This window comes from Perissodus microlepis, chromosome 20, assembly GCF_051167445.1.
Source record: "Perissodus microlepis isolate ML-2025 ecotype Zambia chromosome 20, ASM5116744v1, whole genome shotgun sequence".
Taxonomy (NCBI): Eukaryota; Metazoa; Chordata; class Actinopteri; order Cichliformes; family Cichlidae; genus Perissodus; species Perissodus microlepis.
In genome coordinates this window covers 22,390,991-22,412,563 of record NC_140480.1, presented here as the reverse complement: position 1 = coordinate 22,412,563, position 21,573 = coordinate 22,390,991, and the positions used below count along the sequence as shown (strand labels likewise).

The 21,573-nt window shown below is 40.3% G+C and overlaps 1 protein-coding gene and 1 pseudogene across 2 annotated transcripts; both read left to right on the top strand.

The window, feature by feature from the left end:
• Nucleotides 1-136: 136 nt before the first annotated feature.
• On the top strand, nucleotides 137-6,396 carry LOC146364503 (deoxyribonuclease-1-like; annotated as a pseudogene). The gene is made up of 7 exons (XR_014798881.1): nucleotides 137-459; nucleotides 830-911; nucleotides 1,007-1,286; nucleotides 1,525-1,538; nucleotides 1,748-1,905; nucleotides 3,096-3,192; nucleotides 3,285-6,396. The product of XR_014798881.1 is annotated as a deoxyribonuclease-1-like (transcript).
• A 152-nt stretch (nucleotides 6,397-6,548) lies between these two features.
• Nucleotides 6,549-16,445, top strand: abtb1 (ankyrin repeat and BTB (POZ) domain containing 1). The gene is made up of 12 exons (XM_084916982.1): nucleotides 6,549-6,776; nucleotides 8,103-8,165; nucleotides 8,257-8,312; nucleotides 8,450-8,594; nucleotides 8,701-8,860; nucleotides 8,958-9,003; nucleotides 10,037-10,153; nucleotides 11,861-11,973; nucleotides 12,045-12,143; nucleotides 12,253-12,420; nucleotides 13,768-13,968; nucleotides 15,414-16,445. The coding sequence occupies exons 1-12, from the start codon at nucleotides 6,721-6,723 to the stop codon at nucleotides 15,618-15,620; spliced, it is 1,431 nt and encodes a 476-aa protein (XP_084773108.1). The 5' UTR covers nucleotides 6,549-6,720; the 3' UTR covers nucleotides 15,621-16,445.
• The last annotated feature ends 5,128 nt before the right edge of the window (nucleotides 16,446-21,573 follow it).

The following is a 21,573-nucleotide window of genomic DNA, read 5'->3' as shown; positions in this document are numbered from 1 at the left end:
GAGGAAAATAGTTTGATTTAAAAATTTACCACACTTAAATTAAATGTGTTTTCACTAATGTTAATAGAAACCAGTTGTACTAAAAAAAAGGAAACCTGTCTGTTCTCTTGTTTGTTTTTCAAATCCTCCCTCTCTCCCTGCGCGTCCAATTATCCAATCATCGCTTTCCTTTAAGCAAACAACTACTGTACAAAGGAAAAATGTTCTCACATAACCAGATTTATAAGGGTTTGTTTGTATGACACTGAATCTGTGCCACCCGCTCAACATTTCATCAGAGCTGAATAAAGTCAAGAGAACAGAGTGAGCGTCATGCGTATACTTAAAATGTTTTTTGCATGACACTGAATATTTCCTTCGGGTCTTCCTTTGAGAGAAATGAAGATTGCTTCATTCAATGCACAGAGGTTTGGACTGACTAAGGTCTCAGATCCAGCGGTCCTGACAAGCCTGGTTAAGGTAAAACATTTCTCCTTGGCGTTAGCGAGGCAAACCAAAGAATGAAATGGCTGATATGAACTCTTTAAATGAGGACGCCGTGTACAGAGTCAACACATCACAAAACATGTGTAATGCATTTCTTCTTTGGAAATTTGTTGTCAATGTCACTCACTCATGAGTGTTGGGAAACAGTCATTATCAAGTGTGAAAATGAAAACTGGGAAGTAGCCAGGTGCATTATCAGGTTAGTAAAAAAGAAAATCGCTTCTCATTCCTTCTGCTTTTATTATCATTGATTCAAAACAACCCCAAAACAACAAAAAACAAACAAAAACAAAACAATAACACTGTTTGCACTTCTTTTATTAACAAAGCTTATTTGTTGTAGATTGTGTCTTGATATGACATCATAGTTATTCTGGAGGTGGTGAATGTGATTCTGTTAGAGTGTTAGTGGAAGAGCTGAATGGGTGAATTTACTTAAAAAAAAAAAAAGATTTTCTGACTAAAGTAAAACTGCCTCTTCCTATAAGTATGCTTACTTTTACTGTTGTCCACATCTCAGGGTCAGCACCACCCATCACTATGCTCAGAGGCTCAGTACCCGTCTGGGAAGGAGCAGATACAAGGAACAGTTCCTGTTTCTGTACAGGCAAGCTCAAATAATCCTGCTGGAAGGGACGATGTGGTCGACCTTATCGATTGCTATCAGTATAAGGATGACCAGGTCGATGATGTGGATGCATTTAAAAGAGAGCCCTATATTCTCTACTTTAAAACTCCTAACACAGGTCAATCTTTGCCCCTACTGAAGCTTATGGTACCTGGTTCCGTCAGAACAAGGAGTTAGGTCTGTGTGTGTACATGTTAGTCAGTTGCTGGGACATCAGCAGTATGTATGAGTCATTTTTAACCGTGGATCTGTTTGTTGAATGAGTCTGATGCAGCGTGACATGCTAATTACAGCAGACTGCAGCAGGTTTATCAGGTTTAGTGTCTTGTGTGAGCAGGGAAATATGTTTAACTTACAGTATGTAACTACAGAGGATGTTATTGGAGTCAAGTCAACTGTTTCTGTTGCAGTGCTGAGGGATATAGTTCTGATCCCGATCCCGATGCATTTTTTGAGTTGTGATACACATAGATAAAGATATATAGAGACAGAGATATCAGGTCAGAGGAATCACATCTATTGCACAACCTGTAAATTATCACTCGGTGTCCTCATATTTTCTTTAGGGATATTTAAAGTTGTATTAGCCTGAAAAGCTGCGTTTTTGTTTTTTGTTTTCTTAATTTCCTTTAGAATGTAATAATCCTGGGAGACTTCAGGGCAGATGGCTGGTATCTCTCATCCAAGGAAAGGGAGGAGATCCACATTCGCAGTGACAAGAACTCTTACTGGCTGATTGGTGATAACGTGGACACCATGGCAAAAACAAGTGATCATCACGCTTATGACAGGTTTGTTAGAAAGATTTGTGGCAAGATATACAGTTGTGGTCAGAAGTTTATTTGCACTCGTTGAGGGCATGAATGTCAATGTAATGTTTGGCTTTTATTGATTTATTTGAAGTGTTTTTTTCCAGGATGGAATAATTATATTCTGGAACGGTTCGCAGCCGAGTGTGAAGCAGCGGGAATGAGGATCAGCACCTCCAAATCTGAGGCCATGGTTCTCAGCCGGAAAAGGGTGGAGTGCCCACTCCGGGTCGGGGATGAGTTCCTGCCCCAAGTGGAGGAGTTCAAGTATCTCGGGGTCTTGTTCGCGAGTGATGGGAGAAGGGAGCCGGAGATCGACAGACGGAATGGGGCTGCAGCTGCAGTAATGCGGACGCTGCACCGGTCCGTCGTGGTGAAGAGGGAGCTGAGTGTAAAAGCGAAGCTCTCAATTTACCGGTCGATCTACGTCCCTACCCTCACCTATGGCCACGAGCTGTGGGTAGTGACCGAAAGAACGAGATCGCGGATACAAGCGGCGGAAATGAGCTTCCTCCGAAGGGTGGCTGGCCTCTCCCTTAGAGATAGGGTGAGAAGTTCGGCCATCCGGGAGGGGCTCAGAGTAGAGCCGCTGCTGCTCCACATCGAAAGGAGCCAGCTGAGGTGGTTCAGGCATCTGACAAGGATGCCCCCTGGGCGCCTCCTGGGTGAGGTGTTCCAGGCATGTCCCACTGGGAGGAGGCCCCGGGGCAGACCCAGGACACGCTGGAGAGATTATGTCTCTCGGCTGGCCTGGGAACGCCTTGGTGTTCCCCCGGATAAGCTGGAGGAGGTGGCTGGGGAGAGGGAGGTCTGGGCCTCTCTGCTTAGGCTGCTGCCCCCGCGACCCGGCTCGGATAAAGCGGATGAAGATGGATGGATGGATGGAATAATTATACAGCATACATCTTTAATGATTTTTTTAAAAGAAGAAGAATTGGATGCATACGTTTGAATTTATTTCTTATTAGTGGTCACAATTAACTACAACTGGTAGTTTTTCCCAGATTTAAGCTGCACAATCATTGCACCCTGGAAAATGAACAGTTCAAAGAAATTATTGAAAGCCCAGAATTATCATAACATTTATACCCATGATGACTGTATGTAAATGTCTAACCACAACTGCACAGTTATATGAATTCATGAATTGAATGAATGCACATCTTCCACAGGATAGTTGTGTATGGAGAAGATATGCTGGCAGCCACTGTGCCAAACTCAGCTAAACCATTTAACTTTCACAAAGAGTTTCAAATGACAGAAGAAATGGTGAGCTATCTGATCTATCCCTCTTCTTGATATGCACTTGAATGGCTATTTTGCTCTTCTATTTTTCATTTTATACACAAATCCTCCCACAGGCCCTTAGGGTGAGCGATCACTACCCCGTTGAGGGAATTGCTATTCCCTTTTGGGTGAAAAAGAGCAACAACAGATGTGCAGTTGTTGACACCCAGCAAGGATTCAGGAGAGCTGTGACAGGTAAAGAGCAAAACACTAATATACTTTATCTTGTTCCTGATAGATGTGGAAAAAGCTGGGATACAACCCAGCTCAGAAAACTAGATGGAAAATTCACATAAAGGAAGAAAGCAGTGATTTCCAAATGCATTTTAACTTGTATTTCAAGAGTCAAGTCAAGTCAAGAAAGCCTTTATTTGTCACATGCAAGTTCCCCTGCAGCAAAATGGGACCCTCCCTGACCTTACATACACAACACAGACATCACATGGGGAGACAGGTCAGAGACCGGTAGTATTATGGAAAAACACTGAAATGTACAATACAATGGGCAAGACGAGGAGGGGAAAAAAAGAGACCTCTACTCATGCTGGGCTCCTATGGGGGGACAGCATGAGAACAGAAAACAAAAAAAACCTCCTCTGCACAAAGAGCACAGAAATGTTCACATCACAACATCATGAAGCACGTGACAAGCAAGCTGACAAGCTGATACACCAAACTGCTGAGGTCAGCACGCTGATAAAACATGAGGAAAACTGTGAAGTCTCTTAAAACAGTGCTCCTTAATGAAAGAACAGGAAGTGTTTTGGACTGTTCGCTACTTAGGGTGTGTAAAATAATTCAAAGTTTTACCAGTACACTGAAAAGCAATCCGGGATTTTGGAGCAAACTACCAACGTACTCCCTTCATGCAAACTGCGTTTTGCATGAATCACAAAGGCATGGCTGCGTAAAAGGCATGGCGTGTGCACCTGCCTGCCTCCCGTCAACACTTCTATTCAATAGAGAAGGTATGTTTGCAGGAAGAATGAAAACAACTGAATCACTGGATCTCTTGGTGTTTTTGACCCTTAAATGTCATTTAGCATTGTGAAAAAGAGTGGATATAATAAAGAATAGTGACATATACTCGCCTGTCCCAATATTTGCATTGTTGCATGTATCAGAATCAGTCATATCTGTGTGACGAAACATTCTCAGTGCAATACAGGCCAAAGGTAATTTGCAAATCACTGCTTTCAGTTGGAACTTAAAATTACGCCCCACATTTGTTGTGATTAGATGTTATTCTTGTTTTGATGTTTTAGTGCAGTGTAGCCTCTATGAAGGAATTTTGGAATTTGGGAGTGTCATTTTTGAATTCAGTTTTCATTTTTGAACCGAGTGTGTCATGAATTCAGTGGTTTCTCACATACATCTGCTTTAAAGATTTTGTAACTGATCTCTACATTTGGGGTGATAAAAGGTCATGAAATCTTACATCAAAGTTTAAAAGGATGGGGCTTTGGGACATCTCCACTTTTCTTATTGTATATAAATAACAGCAATAATGAACTGATTTTACTAACACTTAGAATCTTTTGGTCCAAAGCCCGAGTTCAGCTTTTGTTTTTTGTTTATTTTACCTAATAAAGCTTAACTTGTATTTACAGACTGGTCTATAGCTGGACCAACTATGATGTTTGAAATTAATTTGAACTGTCTGAGCAACAATCTTTACCAAAACTGGTGCACACAAAAACCGGGTCTTAGTGTTTCTAAGTTTTGTAACAGCAAATTAAAATTGGAGTTGAGTTAATATCTCAACAACCTTTTGATCTGTGATCAAAAACAAACTGGTTACATGAACCACAGACTGTATTACAGAACTGGATTTAGTCTTTTCCAGGTAACCTCAGGGTTAACCCTGGGTTTGTGTGGGTTAGTGTGAAGGTGGTTCACTTGTTATCTCTGTAAATTGCCATAGTAACATAACCTGCTCCAGAGCAGATTATGTTCCAGATTAGAGATCAGCGAGTAGGAAATCAGCGATTTCTGATCCGAAATCGATTCTCTGAAAAAGCATTGCCATTCCTGGAAAATCCCTCAGAAATCTGTGTGTGAACAGTAGGAGCGTTAAAGTTTTTCAGTAGCGTGTAATGTCTTCGTGTTTCCCTGATGATCAGAAAGAAAAGAGGCAACTTTATTCTTAGATATTTTTTTTTCTGACTATGAACAATTTTACAACAGTTTTATTGTTTGATAAGCCTCAGCACACAATCTTAAAACAGATAACCTGATTGTATTTGCTGACTTTCCATTCAATTTGCATAGAGAGTAATTTTGAATGCAGTTTTCATATTTATCTTCAGGATATTTGATTATAATCCTTCAGATTCTCCTGTCTTAAAGATAGGGTTGAGTCTGTTCACTTGCACAGTTAGCCAGCTTTCTTATCAGGCTTTGCAAAGCGCATTTGTCCAATGTTGTTAAAAGTAAACAACTTTACAGTAATTTTCATCTTACTGTTAATAAGAGTGAAAACAGGAAGTGAGAAAGTAACTCAGAACCGTCAATCTACTGCACGAACACACACACACACACACACACACACACACACACACACACACACACACACACACACACACACACTTTTCTGTTAAAGTGTGTTTACTGTGTTTTTTCTCCTCCCAGAGAGTGCACAGGTTGACATGTTGAGAAAAACTTCAACTTATCATCTGCATAATAAAACAAAAGCTTGCCAAATACCAGATGAAGAAATAACCAAGCTTAACCAAGTTAAGCTTTTGTTTTCTTTTTAGGATTCTGAATAAATATTGTGACATACAGTACAATACAAAATAAATAAATATGGGTGTAATGCACGTATTGCCTCTGTCTGTTACTGAACTGCATGACACAGCACTGTGGCCTTGTATGCCTTGGCTTGGCCTAGTTAAGAGCAAGAAAATAGGGCAAGGTTTGTCTCGTAGTTCTTTGGTCAAATAGCGGAATGAAACATCTTCTGACAGCTGCTTAACCTGATGAAAAGAATGTACTTTAACAAGAGCGAAGGCGCTATTTTAATTGCATTTTTACCACTTGTTCAAATCACACATAAACGAACGACGTGACGGTATGACGTGTACCGTTCATGTTAACGGCGTAAGCTCGGAAATTCAGCTTTTATATCTTCAGCACGGGTTGCTACTTGTTCAAGTTACGCCTCTGCGGTTAGGATTATCAGCTCATTGTAAAACTTTTAAAAGATTTCTATTCATGTGACTCACAAGTAAAAAAGGATTTAGTAGTGCGGATAAAGAATAGCATATAGCTGCCGTTTTTGCAGTTATTCCCTTACGTTTGTGAAGTGTACGCTGATGTCACGTGACTGCTGGACCTCTTCGACCAAAACACCGAGGACCCCGCACAGCTTGTCAACAAAAAACAACGGTGACAACTTTCTCAGCGTTCACCGAGCAAAACTCTGAAGCTACAGCAAACCATCACTCACCTGTCCGGTAGACAGGCCGTCTCAATGCATTACAGAGGACCGAAAACACCGCGGCGATTATGGATGTGTACGATTTGTTTAGTAGTTGCAGAAAGGGCGACATTTGTAGAGTCAGGTAACCATCAGCTCTGCTGAGCTTATTATGGCTTGTGTGCTCGATGATAACTTATTTTACTTTACTGTGTTTGCCGGTGAGAGTTCTAGCATAGATTGGGCTAGCTTTTTCTACAATGCAGTCTTGCAGTTTAACTTCGGTTTTATGCAAATAAACGGGAGTTAACCACAGAAGGCAGTGTTGCTAACAGGAGCCACGATGAGCCAGTTTGTAACTGTAGCTAATTGTGTAGGTCAGCTCCTCGGTGTCCAGACGTAATGATGGCACTAGGTATCAGTGTCGGATGCTCAACCGGATATCTACTCTCCTGCTATAGGACAGAGTTACCCCGAGAATTACAAGGAAACAGCTTGACAGGACAGCAAAACTATGCTCAGCTGATCGAAGGAATCATCAGTGGTTACAATGAATACATAAACCAATTGTTGCCGAGTCCAATAAAGGGGGCGTGTCTGTACAGTCATGTGTACTAGAAAGTTTTCATGGGATTCATTGCAGTCCTGTGTTTCCATAGGAATTAAGAGGCCAAATAGCAACCAGGCACTAGTAATTGAGTGCACTTGATAATTTGATCACCAGCAAGTGTGAGGAGCTCTATGAAGATTTTAGAGGTTTCAGCAGTTTGCTGGTCTGGAGGATTCACGTGTGTTAACAGAATGTTGCAGTGGACGCCCCAGCAAATTTATCATAGGTTCAGACTGTGTAGTGCTTACAGAAACAAACATTGCACAATCAATAAGACTTCTAGAGCCATGTACTTTAGACAGATGACCATATTTAGACCATAATGTACAGCAGAAAATCAAAAACAACAAACCTCATACTAGTTGTCAAGCACTGGGATAAAGGGGTGATGATTTGGACTTGTTTTGCAGCTACAGGACCTGGGCTTCTTGCAACAATGCAATCATCAAGTCGAACATAAAATACTCTGTATACCAAAGTATGCCAGAGTCAAATATGAGCCAGCCTAATTATCCAAGCCATCAGAACTGCATGCCTCCAAGTTTTTCAGTTTTACTTATTAGTACTGTAATAAATAAATGCAAATGATTTTGCAAAAGAATGATGTCATAGTCATGAAAGTGGTTCAATCCCATGCTGAGAAGCTGCTTTTTCAAATTGATTAGAATGAATAAGGGGATTAATTAATCAAACAGAATTCAATAATTCTATTAGTATCAATAAAATCATTTGTATATACCCTCCTCTTCCTGTGTGACGTATGTATCTGTTTATTTTTATTTAAATCTTTGCGTTTTGTATGGCGAGTCGTGTCTGTGTTTATCGCAGCGCATCACTGTAACCTCTCTGCTCTTTGCTTAGATACCTTGTTGAACAAAGAGATGTTGACCTCAATGTAAAAGATAAATGGGACAGCACTCCATTGTAAGTACAGTATAGGCAGCTGATGTAATTCTCCCATCAACGCCGCATCATAATCATAACTGCTTTTAATATAAACACTTGTGTGCTTCAGGTATTATGCTTGTCTTTGTGGTCACGAGGAGCTGGTCCAGTACCTGTTGGCTAGTGGTAAGTCACAATCAGTCATAATCAAATAACACAGTATTAAACTGATGTGCTGTGCTTTAGAACTGCTCTGACATATTCTGTTGTATCATTCTAGGCTTTGAAATTCTTGATTTCATTTATTAATTTGTTTTTTTTAGGTGCCAAGTGTGAAGCCAACACGTTTGATGGCGAGAGATGCATGTATGGCTCCCTGAGCGACTCTGTTCGACGCCTGCTCAAAGACTACAAGTGTGTAAGCATCCGTGCAATGCAGCGGGATGATTTCAACTACTTTCTGCACATGTAAGGGTCATGATTTTTATGTCGAAAAGAAACAAGAAAATAAGAGCAATAACAGGATGTTATAGTACGTTTGTCTAATCCAGACATTTCTGGGTTTTTTCTTTAGGTTGCTAGAGCAGGGTCAGTATAGTGACGTCAAATTCCTGGTTCACGGACAAACGTTTCTAGCACACCGATGTGTTCTCAGTGCTCGCTCAGAGTACTTCACGGAAATGTTTGAGACCAAATGGAAAGGGAAGAACTTGATCAACCTCAAGCACCCTTTGGTAAGTCTATATGTTTTCATTAGTGTCCTGTTATATCACCGTGTGTAATTCACAATTTTTAGTTATACTGTATGGATCAAGGCTGTTTTGATTTCAGATCAATCCTGCTGCCTTTGGAGCCATTCTACAATATTTCTACACAGGTGGGTGAAAAATATACCAGCTGATCTTCCATGTATCGTACAGGAGAAACCGGTGTTGTTGGGCAGTTCCCTGATGTGAAAGTGACAAGTCCATCCCTGCAAAATAGAATCCACTTAAAAAAAAGGGGGAACAAAATGTTCTGATAGCAAAGATTTACTATATGAAATAATGAGAAACTCCAAAATAGTAGATGTTAGTTTTTTAAAAAAAAAAGAAATAATAAAGACGTAGGCTCCATTTTCTGTTCCCTATGATTTTTTTTAACTCAGTCATTTACACAAAACAATCAAATACATGCACAAAGACATAAAGCAAAAAATAAACTTGCTAGTGTAGCTGTGCACTGCATTAAGATGCAAACTGAATACAGAGCCATTGGACAAGTAGCATGTCACTTTCCAATAAAGTGTGTTTTTTCCTCAAGTAAGATAAGATAAGACTTTATTGATCCCATGGTGGGGAAATCTTTGCGTTACCTCAGCTCAGCTAACGCTTGGCAGAAGGAAAATGCAAAAGATACAAATACAATACAAACGAATATAAAATAAGTACGATAATACACTATATACAACGGTAGCATACACAGTATGTGATTATGGCTATAGTTGTGGAAATATGCAAGACATAAATTGAACTATTCTACCACTACTATTCCTATGTAAGTAACAGATATCTATAATTATAGACATGTACACGCACACACACATGTACATACATCTGTATACATATACCTGCACACGTCCATACACATAGAAGGTGCATTATGCATGAAGTGGTGACCGTGGATGTCCACAATGTCCAGTGACTCATGACATCGTGATTGAGGAGTTATCGAATCTGCTTTTGGGATATAAATAAATAATGGTAAAATCATTTGATCTTTAAGAAGAAATTGCACACGCTACTCTTTAATGAAATGTTGTAGAAAGCATGCTTGGATGATAGCTGGATTGTATTTAATGTAATATTTTTATAACATGCAAAAATCTTAGTAAGAAAAAGTTTTATGTTGTTTCTTTATCTCTGTTTCAGGACGGATGGATATTGATATAAGTCTTGTGGAGGACAGTAGACGACTGGCTAAACAGTGCAAAATGGCAGATCTCATAGAAGAGCTGGAGAATAAATGCAAACAAGTGTATGAATTTGGTAAGGCAGAACTCTTGATTTATATTTACTTGAGTAATGCACGTACAACTTTAAGCCAGTCTTAAGGCACCCCTCATTTCTCTTTTATTGTGATTTTTAAAGAGGTCTTAAGCAATAGTTCTTCAGGCTTTCTTAAAGTCTTTCTCAGGTTTTTTGGGATCATGACAATGAGCCCAAAAAACTCTGCCAGCGTAGTAAAAGCATACCTGGATGATAAAACACAGTGGAGCTCTCCCAGAGCCCGGACCTGAACATTATTAAAGCGGTGTGGGATCATCTTGACAGAGAACTGAACAAAAGGCAAGCAACATCCAAAGAACAGCTTTGTCTTTCAAGAAGCCTGGAGAACTATTCCTGAAGACAAAGAGATTACAAGAAAGCTGCCTAAGAGACTTTATGCTGTTGAAGGTAGTCATACTAAATATTGACTTTTAAGCTCGTTCCAGCTCTGTTCGCCTTAAATACTGTATTTCCATTGCATGTTTGCACATGCTTCAATAAATCTCTGGACCTATTTCTGCTTTTGTTAGAAAAATATATAAAAAAGGAGTGGCTCAAGATTGCATATTCCTGATGTAATGCAGTTTTTCCACTTAGCCTCAAAATACCAGACCACCTTTTAATCCCATATGTTTTTATCTAGGACCGTGTCCACACTAATACGTTTTCATTTGAAAACACATCTTTTTCTCTCCATTCGGGCCTTTCGTCCACATTGAGACGGCGTTTTCGGTCAAGGAAAACGCAGCATTTTGAAAACGCTCTCCAAAGCGGATACATTTGAAAACGCCGTTTTCGCATCGCACTGTGGACAGCAAACCCGGAGCCTTTTCGAAAACGATGACACATTTTAGTCATGTGATGCAATCATGTGACCTATTAAACTAAGATAGCAGATTGTATTATACAGCAGTTGTTTTGTTTGCTCTCAATTTTGACAACCCTATTAAAGATTATGGGCAATCGTGGCTCAAGAGTTGGCAGTTCGTCTTGTAATCGGAAGGTTGCCGGTTCGAGCCCCAGCTCGGACAGTCTCGGTCGTTGTGTCCTTGGGCAAGACACTTCACCCGTTGCCTACTGGTGGTGGTCAGAGGACCCGGTGGCGCCAGTGTCCGGCAGCCTCTCCTCTGTCAGTGCGCCCCAGGGCGGCTGTGGCTACAATGTAGCTTGTCATCACCAGTGTGTGAATGGGTGGATGACTGAATGTGATGACTGAAAGTGCTATACAAATACAGGCCATTTACCATTAATATCAGTTTGTACATGCTCCAGATAGCTTTTCTTCAGGTTCTTTAATTCACACTCGCTTTTGCAAATATGTACCTTTGTGTTATTCGCAGGAACAACTCCACCTCATTGTTAGTCCATTTAAAAAACTCGGTTCTTTTCCTCAACATTTAGCTGGGACGTTTCAAAGAGCTGGAAAGTAAATAAACGGCAAACAGAAATGAGGCAGGGTCGAATCTTCTTGCGTCTCACGCATGCGCAGGACTGGAACGCAAGCGTTTCCAGCCGTTTCAATGTGGACACGCAACTCTGTGAAAACGACTGATAATGATAGTGTGGATGCGGAGTGTTTTCAGACGAAAACGCCATTTTCAAATCTATCCGGGCTAGTGTGGACGTAGCCTAGAGCTGTTGTTTTTTTCGCCCACTAATGATGAGTTTTCCATCTTGTCTTGTTTTCTGTCTCTCCTCATATTAAAGTGTCCAATAAACCGGGAATCTGTGTGAAAGTTCTCACCCTCGAGCCTCACAGCTGTCAACTTCAGGAGGAGATGGCTCAGTTAGCAGACTGTGCGCTGCCCACTGAATTGAGGGTGAGGACATCATGGCAGTAAATTAAGTATTTTAGCTGAACACCGCATTCATTCCTGTTGATTCTCTTTAGGTTGGATTTGGTGAGCTTCCCTTTAACAGAGTCGACCGCTTCCCTACTTATCCCGACATCTGCTTCAGAGTCGATGGTTACGATTTCTTGTGCCATAAGGTACGGAAAATTCTCACAGTGTCTTCTCAGTTACAGTGCAGACTTCCACACCACCGCGGCATAAACATGAATGTGAATGACTGAAGTGTAGTTGTGCGTCTCTCTCCAGGCATTTTTCTGTGGACGTAGTGATTATTTTAAAGCCCTCCTGGAGGACCACTTCAGTGAGGGAGAGCAGCTCCAGTCTCAGCCCAGCACCCCAGTGATTACTTTACACAACATCTCGCATGAAATCTTTATCCACATCATGTATTACATCTACACAGATGACACTGAGGTTTGTGCACATTCTTTCTTTCTTTGATGTTTGCATCCCTAATAAATCATTCCGCACTTTTTTATTTAGGAAAAAGGGATCTTTGAAAACAAACATCGATTATAAACACAGACAAACCTGTGTAGCAAAGCTTAATTGTTAAATACCTGAACAATTGTGATCCTGGAGAGGATTTCTCATCATATTGTAAGAGAAGCTTTGCTGTATTGATATGGCAACATCAGAGCCATAGTGGATACAGACGCTTACGGCGAAAGTGCTTATGAAATAAATATTGTCAAACTAGATAGATTTTTGGGTCAGTGAAACTGAAAGTGATGCGTAAAACTGTTGGTTGGCTCTAGTTTTCGTGATTTGCTACCAGGTCGACTCCAAGACTAAAAAAAATCTTAATTGAAACCAGAAATTAGTACAATTTTGGTTAAAATAGGGGTAGGTCCTAACTTTTAGTTTCATCTTCTTAAATTAAATTTTTGATTAATTTGGCCTGATGTGAACTACAATTCATAAAATCATAATTGCCTCGTGGGCAAAAAAGGATGTTGACAATAGAGCTGCCAAGCAGGAGACAAAGATGAAGACCGTGGAGGAGGTAGATAAAGGTTGGTGTGAAATAGAGGCAGATCATCTGCTGTGGTGACCCCTAGAGGGAGCAGCTAAAAGAAGATCTCTAATGTAAAAAAGTCCTATTAGTAGCATTTTTCACATTTTCTTCCAGTATGCTGTTGAAAGACACGTAACTCACAGAACTTGTACCAGTGAAATGCATACAGCATTTGCATTTCCTCTGCTGGTGCCCTCCGTTGTTAAATAATTCACTGTGGGTTTTTTGTGGAGGCATCCATAAACAGACATGCAGTCAAGTAATAAAGCAGATATATTTACATGTTGTAATATCCTAGGCAAAAGAGATCTGGGTTGATTAGTTAGATTTCTCTGTGTCACAACAGCTCATTTCCACACATCTGGGCCAGTTTTTTTATTATTACATAAAGCTGCTATAAGCTTAGAATTTATGATTAAAATGGGAGACATGGAACTGGGCACTAATTAGCTATTTTAATTGTCATATTTGGAATTAGAGCATTAAAATCCACAAGTGACGGCACATTTTGTCTCAGAAGCAGACAAATTCTGAAAAAATGCTCACCAGTGATCTCACACTGTCATCTTGAAATTTCTTAACTCGTTTGACAACCTCCCCTGTACCTTAATCGTAAGTTTTGACACTTAAATAAGTGTCACTAAAGATATTGATTTATATGTACAAGGCATCCAGGGGGAGGATTGCTGTTTTGAATTCTCGTGATAATAATATTCTCCCTGCTGGTTTCTCTGCATGTCCAGCTAATGACGGAAAACGTGTTTGACGTGCTGTGTGTGGCTGACATGTATCTGCTGCCGGGGCTTAAGCGCCTGTGTGGAAAGACGCTGGCTAAGACGATATGCGAGGAAAACGTTCTGCACATGTGGAAGACGGCCAAGCTCTTCCGTCTCTCTCGGCTAGAAGATCAGTGCACAGAGTTCATGGCCAAGATCATCGAGCGGGTGCGTGGCAGTGACGGTGTCCCATTGTCAGTGGGTCGTAGTTCTTCATTGTATCTGTGCTGTTGTTCATGCTTAGGGATGGGTACCGGTATCCGGTGCCATGATGGCACCGGTTCTGTCATAAACGGTAGTAACCAGACCGAAAAGCAGCGCACATTTCAGTGCTTTATTTCGGTGCTTTTTTTTTTTCCTGAGCTGTGATACACTTTAGATTCTAGCCAATCATTTTACGTTTCCGAGGATAGTAGGCGGGTCCAGGTACGTACGTTCTTTTAGAGCAGAGCTACAGATTAAAAATGCCCAAGGCGAAGCGGTCAAAAGTCTGGCTGTACTTCACAGCAAAATATGCAAACTCAGCAGCCTGCAACAAGTGCTTTAAGCTGATACTGTGATACTGTCAAAGGAGGTAACACCTCAAATCCGATGAAACACCTGGCGACGCATAGCGTTTTTTTTAAAAGCCGAGAAATGCGCCGTATTTGATAGCTTGCTGCAAGACCTCACACCGTGCACATCTACTGCGGGTGTGGTGCCTGTTATCGGACCTGGAGTTAGCAACATCCCCCAAAAACCCGAAGAGGAGAGTCCTGGCCCCTAGCCCTGCCAGTGTAGCAGAAATGATGACGGATGATGATGGCAGCAGCAGCCGTTCTTCTCTGTGTGAGTAGCTTAATGTTGTTCGTGTGTAATTTACGTTGAGTAGGCTAACCACGTTATTACATTAATGCATGTAAGGTGAACTATCAAACATCATCATAGTTACATGCAGCTGTCTTCTTATTTGATGGCAGATACTCCCTTCACCCTGGCCAAAAAGGCTAAAATGACCAAAGAAAAAGTGGAAAACAGTTAAACATGAGAGGTTTTTGGACAAAGTTTGTGTTTTTTCCATTGTTTAAGCACTGCTTCCAGCCAAGAGTGATACCATATATGCCCCATAGCTGCAGAAAAGGCTAACATTGTTATCTTTTTACAAAAAAAACACTGAACATGAGAGGTTTTTGAACCAATTTTGTGTTCTCCATTTTTTAAGCACCGGTTTGAGCACCGTTTAAGCACCGGCACCGTTTCAAAAGTACCGGTTTGGCACCGGTATCGGATAAAACCTAAACGATACCCATCCCTATTCATGCTCATATTATATTCTAGTCAAACTCACAAATTCAGCTGGGGATCAAATAATTATTTCCCAGATTATAGGTACCTAAATGCATTGAGTTGTTGGAGTTTGATTGGCTAATTAGATGTTTGTGTTAACAACCAGTCGAAAATGCCCAAATGCCAATCATTAATGATGTTTTGATCTCTGAGACCATTTTATAATATTTTTGTTGCTGTTTCAGAACTACAGAACTTATTTTTCCTTAAAAGTGTGTCAGCATCCCCTGAGTTCTCCATTAGGAAGAATTCACAACTGTCTACCTCTTGCATTCGTCCCATCACAGCTGGTGGAGCAAGCAGAGTTTGCCGAGATGGTCAAAGAGGACGCCGCGTCTTTAGAGAAGCGCCAAGAGACGGACTCGGTCCCCTTGGTGGACGACATCCGCTACCACATCGCCAGCAACGTGCAGACGTACAGTGCAATCGAGGAGGCTAACCAGAAACTGGAAGCCTTGGAGGAGCTGCTGGCGAGGATTAATATTGACTGCTGAGAGGTCTGCAGGTTTGTGATGCAGCTTCAGTGAAAGTTTAGGGTTTTTTTTTAATGGTGGATACTTTGCAAGGAGGTAACAAGCACTTCTAGTAAAACAAAAGTGGAAAAAAAAAATATATGCATTTGTATGTTTGCAGTTTTTATTTTATTTTCAGCATATTGCATAGAATATATATTTGAAAAGAGCTGGTTATGTTTGGTGCAGATGTACAGAGAGCTGTTCGTTGTGGCTGTTTAACGTTTCTTTGAGAGACATACCAACTGTGACAAAACATATTTTGCAAAATCTGAAGAGATCATGTGTAATATATTTACAACAGAATACAAAATGTCTTTGCACTGCTAACATGTGTGTTTAATTTAGATGGAAGTCGTGTGCAAGAATTTGAATGTTTAAAAAAATGATAAACAAGTTTACTGAACTTCATTAAATATAATTTTTACGTTTTAAAAAAAAGGCAGCTGGTTAAATTGATACTTTCACACTCGAGAAATATTGGCAAAAAAAAGTTTATGTTCGCTTTATCCAGAGGATAATTGAATCTTCTTCTGATCCCTTTGTTTGGTGTTACGTAGAATATTGCTTTATGCCATATTTAATGTGCAGATGCACCTAAATATTAACTGCCCATATTTAGTTGTATTACGCTGCTGTAGTTTGCCTCGCTGTTTGAACAGTGACATTTCTCCGGCATGAATACTTACCCCTTCTAACACAGTAATGCACTTTATTTTAACCTAAAATGAGAAATCTGTCGCCTAGTGTGTGTACCAGAAAATAACTGCTCTGAATTTTACCAATAAAACACAATATTGCACGTGAGAGTAGTGTTTTCTTCAGTTTCTTCAACACGTTGTGATTTTTTTTCCTTTTTTATGGTCTGGAGATTATCAATAACCAACAGGATGGATTTCAAATTAAATTTGGTGTTTAGTAGGTGAGCAGCAACCACTAAATGAGTTCTCTGACCTTTCATCTGCTTCTAAATTTTATCCAGTGCCATTCCTGCCAGCTCCACTCAGCACCGAATAAATCACACAGTTTTAAGCTAATACAGAGAACATTCGAGTGTCATCAATAATATTCTCACACATCCATTTTCTTCCATTTATCCAGTACGGGGTCGTGGTGGAGAGCTGGAGCCTATCCCAGCTGTGAAAGGATGGAAGGCGGGGCACAGCTATAGCAGGCCACCAGCTTACAGCAGGGCTAACCATTCACACTCACATTCAGTTTAGAATGACCAGTTAACCTATCACCATGGATGTCTTTGGACTCTGGGAGGATGCTGCAGCTCACTGAGAGAACCAATGCGGACATGGCGAAGACATGCAAACTACACACAGAAATTTGAACCTAGGATCTTCTTGCTATGAGGCAACCATAACACCACTGTGCTGCTGTCATGATTTAGATTTGCTTAGTTAAATCTGGGTGGTGACTTATTTGGCCACGCAAGTTACATTCGAGTCTATTTCAGCATTGCTTTGCAGGACAGCCTCACAGAGCTGTTGGGGTGAATGTGACCTGATGTATTCTCCTTTTCCTTAGAAAAAAATAAGACAAAACATTTTTTTACTCTATAATAACATGGGATAGATAGTATTACTGCTAAGAAGAGGTTTGCTGGGTTTTAGATCCAGCCTTAAATAAAAGAGGGAAACAAACTCTTTCCTTTCCACTTGTTTCATTCGTTCATTAACAAAAAATGTCATTGTACATTTGTTTGATTAGAGGAGCAAATTAAGACACCTAAGGCACCTGAAGGTGGCGCCATTTCTCAAGATTATCACTAAACTGGGTCCGTTGCTGTGAGTTTCACCACAGAATGGATGTTTCACTGACCCTTTTATTTGTGGGAAACAAATAATTCCTTCATCGGGGTCTTCAAACTCATGGGAACCTTTTCTTAATGGCACTGTTTTACTGTTTTTCCAAATGGCTTCATTATCACGAGTTCTCAACAGTGCCAAGAAGGGCTGTAAACAACTTAGACATGACTGTGCTAGCTGTGATTTAGATATGTGTGTATGTCAGTTACTGTACTTGTTCTATAGTTTACAATTCACATCCCGGTGGGCGCATTAAGCTTCTTGTCCAAGAACTGAAGACAAAACTCTGTGTCAACTTACTGAAGACGTGTTAGGACACATTAAAGTGCCGTTCACACCAAAGGCTAAGGGGCATCCTTTAGAAAACAAAAACCCTTGGCTTCCAGCCAGTATCTTAAAGGCTTAGTTTGCTGAAAAAGACTAGAATACACAATACAAGCAGTTATTAAGCCAGCAGCTCCCTTTGTAAAGGTTTACGTGTTGTTCCTAAGCAACTTGGTCTTAGTCTTGAATGGAAAAATACATTCAGTACAATCCTACAATGTCAGACAATGGATGTGTACTCAGGGCTCAACAAGAATATATATATGTTCAAAGAACTGTTCAGCACTGGAACTTCACACGTTCACATGTTCATTTATCTCCACAGTCAGCAAACCTCAACAAGCCAGTGCCTGAAAACTGTGAACTCTGATCGAGACTGCCTGGTACTAGCTAAATCTGACTTTTGACTGGAGGGATATCAAGGTGGGTTAAGTGCTGGGTATCTGCTGACCCAGGTGTAAATAAAAATCTTCAACATTTTGGTTTTTATCAAAATAATTAAACAGCTATTCAGTGAATTGTTCTTTGATGCGGTGAGATTGAAGAACTTTTCTTTCAGAGAAACCAGTAGTGGAAAGTTTTCACTTACTTTTCACTCATTTCATTAAAAAATTAGCCAGCGGACAAGCCCGCAGAGCCCTATACATGGAGAATGAATCCTAATGACTTTGGCAATCCCCTGATTGTTACTGTAGTTTAACCATGGAGGTTATCTTTGAAGTTTTGAAATCGGGCATTACTTTGGTTGAGGAAGTCACCTTTAAGGCCAGTAACAGATGGATAACTCACAGCTATCTGACTTGGTGCTGATTAGGGTTTCTCAGGGATTACACAACCCTTAGTTTTTTTCAGCTAACTTGAATGTTGTGGTAAGCGCAGCAGCAAAAACATTCTTTGTAGCCTGTTGAGCAATTTATCAGATTCTCCCTTTGCCCTTTGTCACAGTATCATTTGGAGTAGTTTGCAAATGGACTTTACGATCAGTGGATCTCATTCACACCTAGCATGAATCGGGTTTTCTGATTCAGGAGTCTAACGGTGGTGCACAATATGCACCTCTATGAAGCTCATTAGCAGCACCAGAGGTAAAAAAAATAAAATAAAAATCAAATGTCAATGTGACATTAGGAAGTTTCTCTGTAACATGTTTTGATATGGCATGCATCAAACACTTCTAACTGCAATTTTAATAATAATTTCCGTTTCAAATCCACTTCACCGCACTGGAATGCTGGCACATCAAATGGCTACTCCTCCTTTACGGAGCACACTGACCTGTACCAAAACAGTTATTGTTTTTATTGTTTTTTTCCGTATCCAAGTTATGACTCATATATCTGTCACGTGTCCAGTACAAACCTTTAAAAAAAACCTTGAAGGGAGGATGAGGGGATGAAATCTCTCAGCTCTTTAGTCATGCCACCTTGTGACTCATCGAGACTTCAGTGTGACAACTGGAGCCATCTGGAAAGGCAGAAATCAATGAGGCAAAGGGAGAAATGGCTGCACTTTCTGGCCTTTGCACAACATCAGTACAAGGTATTGGCTAGAGGCGGGTGTTAATCAATCAATAACAAGTTGGTGAGAACCAGGCAGAGTATAGTTATGGTTTAAAGCACATCAGCTTAACTATGCACCAAAAATCTCAAGAGACCGCCACATTTTATTTTGGCATCATCTCCCAACTTGGTTTCGCTGTTTCATTATCTAATGCCACTTCAGGTGCTACATGGATGATGTGTACAGAACATGCAGAGTTGTGTCATTCACACCATCTGTCTGCCCGCCTTTCCAACAAGCTCCTCTCGGTGTTCTCCTGCTGCACATGTAGCTAACATGTTTGGATTAATTTATATAGTGGAGCAGATGGAAGAGGTTGCAGGTGGCTGATAAGATGAGCAAATAAGATGTGTGTGTGTAAAGTAGGCCACTCCTTCTTTACTTTATTACTTTATTATTCTCTATTTTATTACTTTTCAGTGGTAAATATAATATGTATTACTCTGTCATATGTATTTGATATGTAGTTACTTTGCAGAAATATATTTCACTTAAGTTTAACAGAAAAACAGCTATAATAAGTCCTTTATTCAAAGTTTGCAAAAGTAAAATTGATCTGAACAAATATATACAATATAGTGGGGATTTATACCCACCAGCTACTTTATTAGATACGGCTTTCTAGTTTTGATGTTGGACTGCCTTTTGTTTTCAGAATTGTCTTTTAAGGCTTAGATTCTGCAAGGTGCTGGAAACGTTCCTCAGAGATTCTCGTCCATATTTACATGACAGCACCACACAGTTGGTGCAGATTTGTTGGTTGCACATCCATGATATATACTTTATCACCTGTTCCTCACTGTGATGTTCAAGAAAGCAGATTGGGATGATTTGAGCTTTCTGACATCATGCACTATCCTGTTGAAAGTAGCCACCGGAAAATGTGTACATGATTGTCATGAAGGGATGGACAACAAATACAATCACAAGCTGCTGAATATCGACAGCAGCTGTCACATCGTTCAGCTGTGGTGGAGAACAATCATGAAGTATTAAATTAAATTAAATATATTTGCCTCAAAATAGATGTAGCGTTTGCAGAGATCATTTTGAATGGTTTTGTCAGTCATTTAAACAAGAAAAAAGAAAGGCACAATGAAATAATAAAAGAATAACAGTAAGGGAGAATACAAGAGAAAAACTGTTTGTTTGTTTTTTGTTCCAGTAAAGGATCTTTTATACCTCTACCTTTACCACGTCTTGTATTTCTGTGATATTTTACATGATTCCATCATTATAACATCAAGTTTAACCATGACGTTAAAGGTATCATCTGTAACCATGTTCTGTGACTGACAGACCTGCACATTTGTGACCTTGTCTCTGAGTATTGACATGTCCTTGCAGGTGTCAGACATAACTCACAGCTGCTGTCACTGCCAATACCCTAATTTGCTATTAGTTGGAGATTACCACCTTAGTGAGAGACAGAGAGGGGGAGAGTGGTAAGCCCATACTTATCCAGTGACTGACCTGAAAGGCTTTGTCTCTTTCATGTCTTTGCTGTAGCTTACATCCCACTTTTATAATTTTCTGGACAAATAAGCATTTAAAAAGATGCAGGTGCTTCTGACGCACACAATATAAAATTTGCACAATTTTCTTCCTTGCACTGTAGTTACAGTCCTTGTTTGGCAACAGAAAAAGCCTGTGCTTACATTTTGTTAGAAAGACTCGGGACTTTCGCCGGCGTAGTGTAGTCCTAGCCAGCCATTATGTAAGAAATGGCATCATCAGGCCTAAACACACTTAACTGAACGGCAGGTATCTACCTGGAAGATCTCTTTATTGGATTGCCTTGATATGAGAGGGTTTCAGCAGACACTCATTTCCCCCACATTTCCACTGTTGTGTCAAATTCAAACACCAGGCAATAAGAACTCTTATAAACTTTCATAAAGACCGATTGCAGCTTGAGCTTATCAAATAGGAATTCTGTTTATCTCCGTGCTCTGCGTGGAGGCTCTGCTTAGAAGTGTTACAGTCAGATGCTTACACTTAACATAGCCACGGTAATATGGGATTAAGCCTTACACGCTCCCTTTAAGTATTAGCAGTTTGGGGACAGACAGCGAGCAGTGGTCGTATTAGTCAGCTTTGTCGAAGACAGGGAGCTCTCTGAGAACGCTGAGTAAATATATCCGGCAATCTGCTAATCACAGAAACAAATCTAAGCTGCAGTAAAGGTCGTTCTTCGCGGTCGGGTCTGTCCGATGTGCTGTTGGTCAGATATG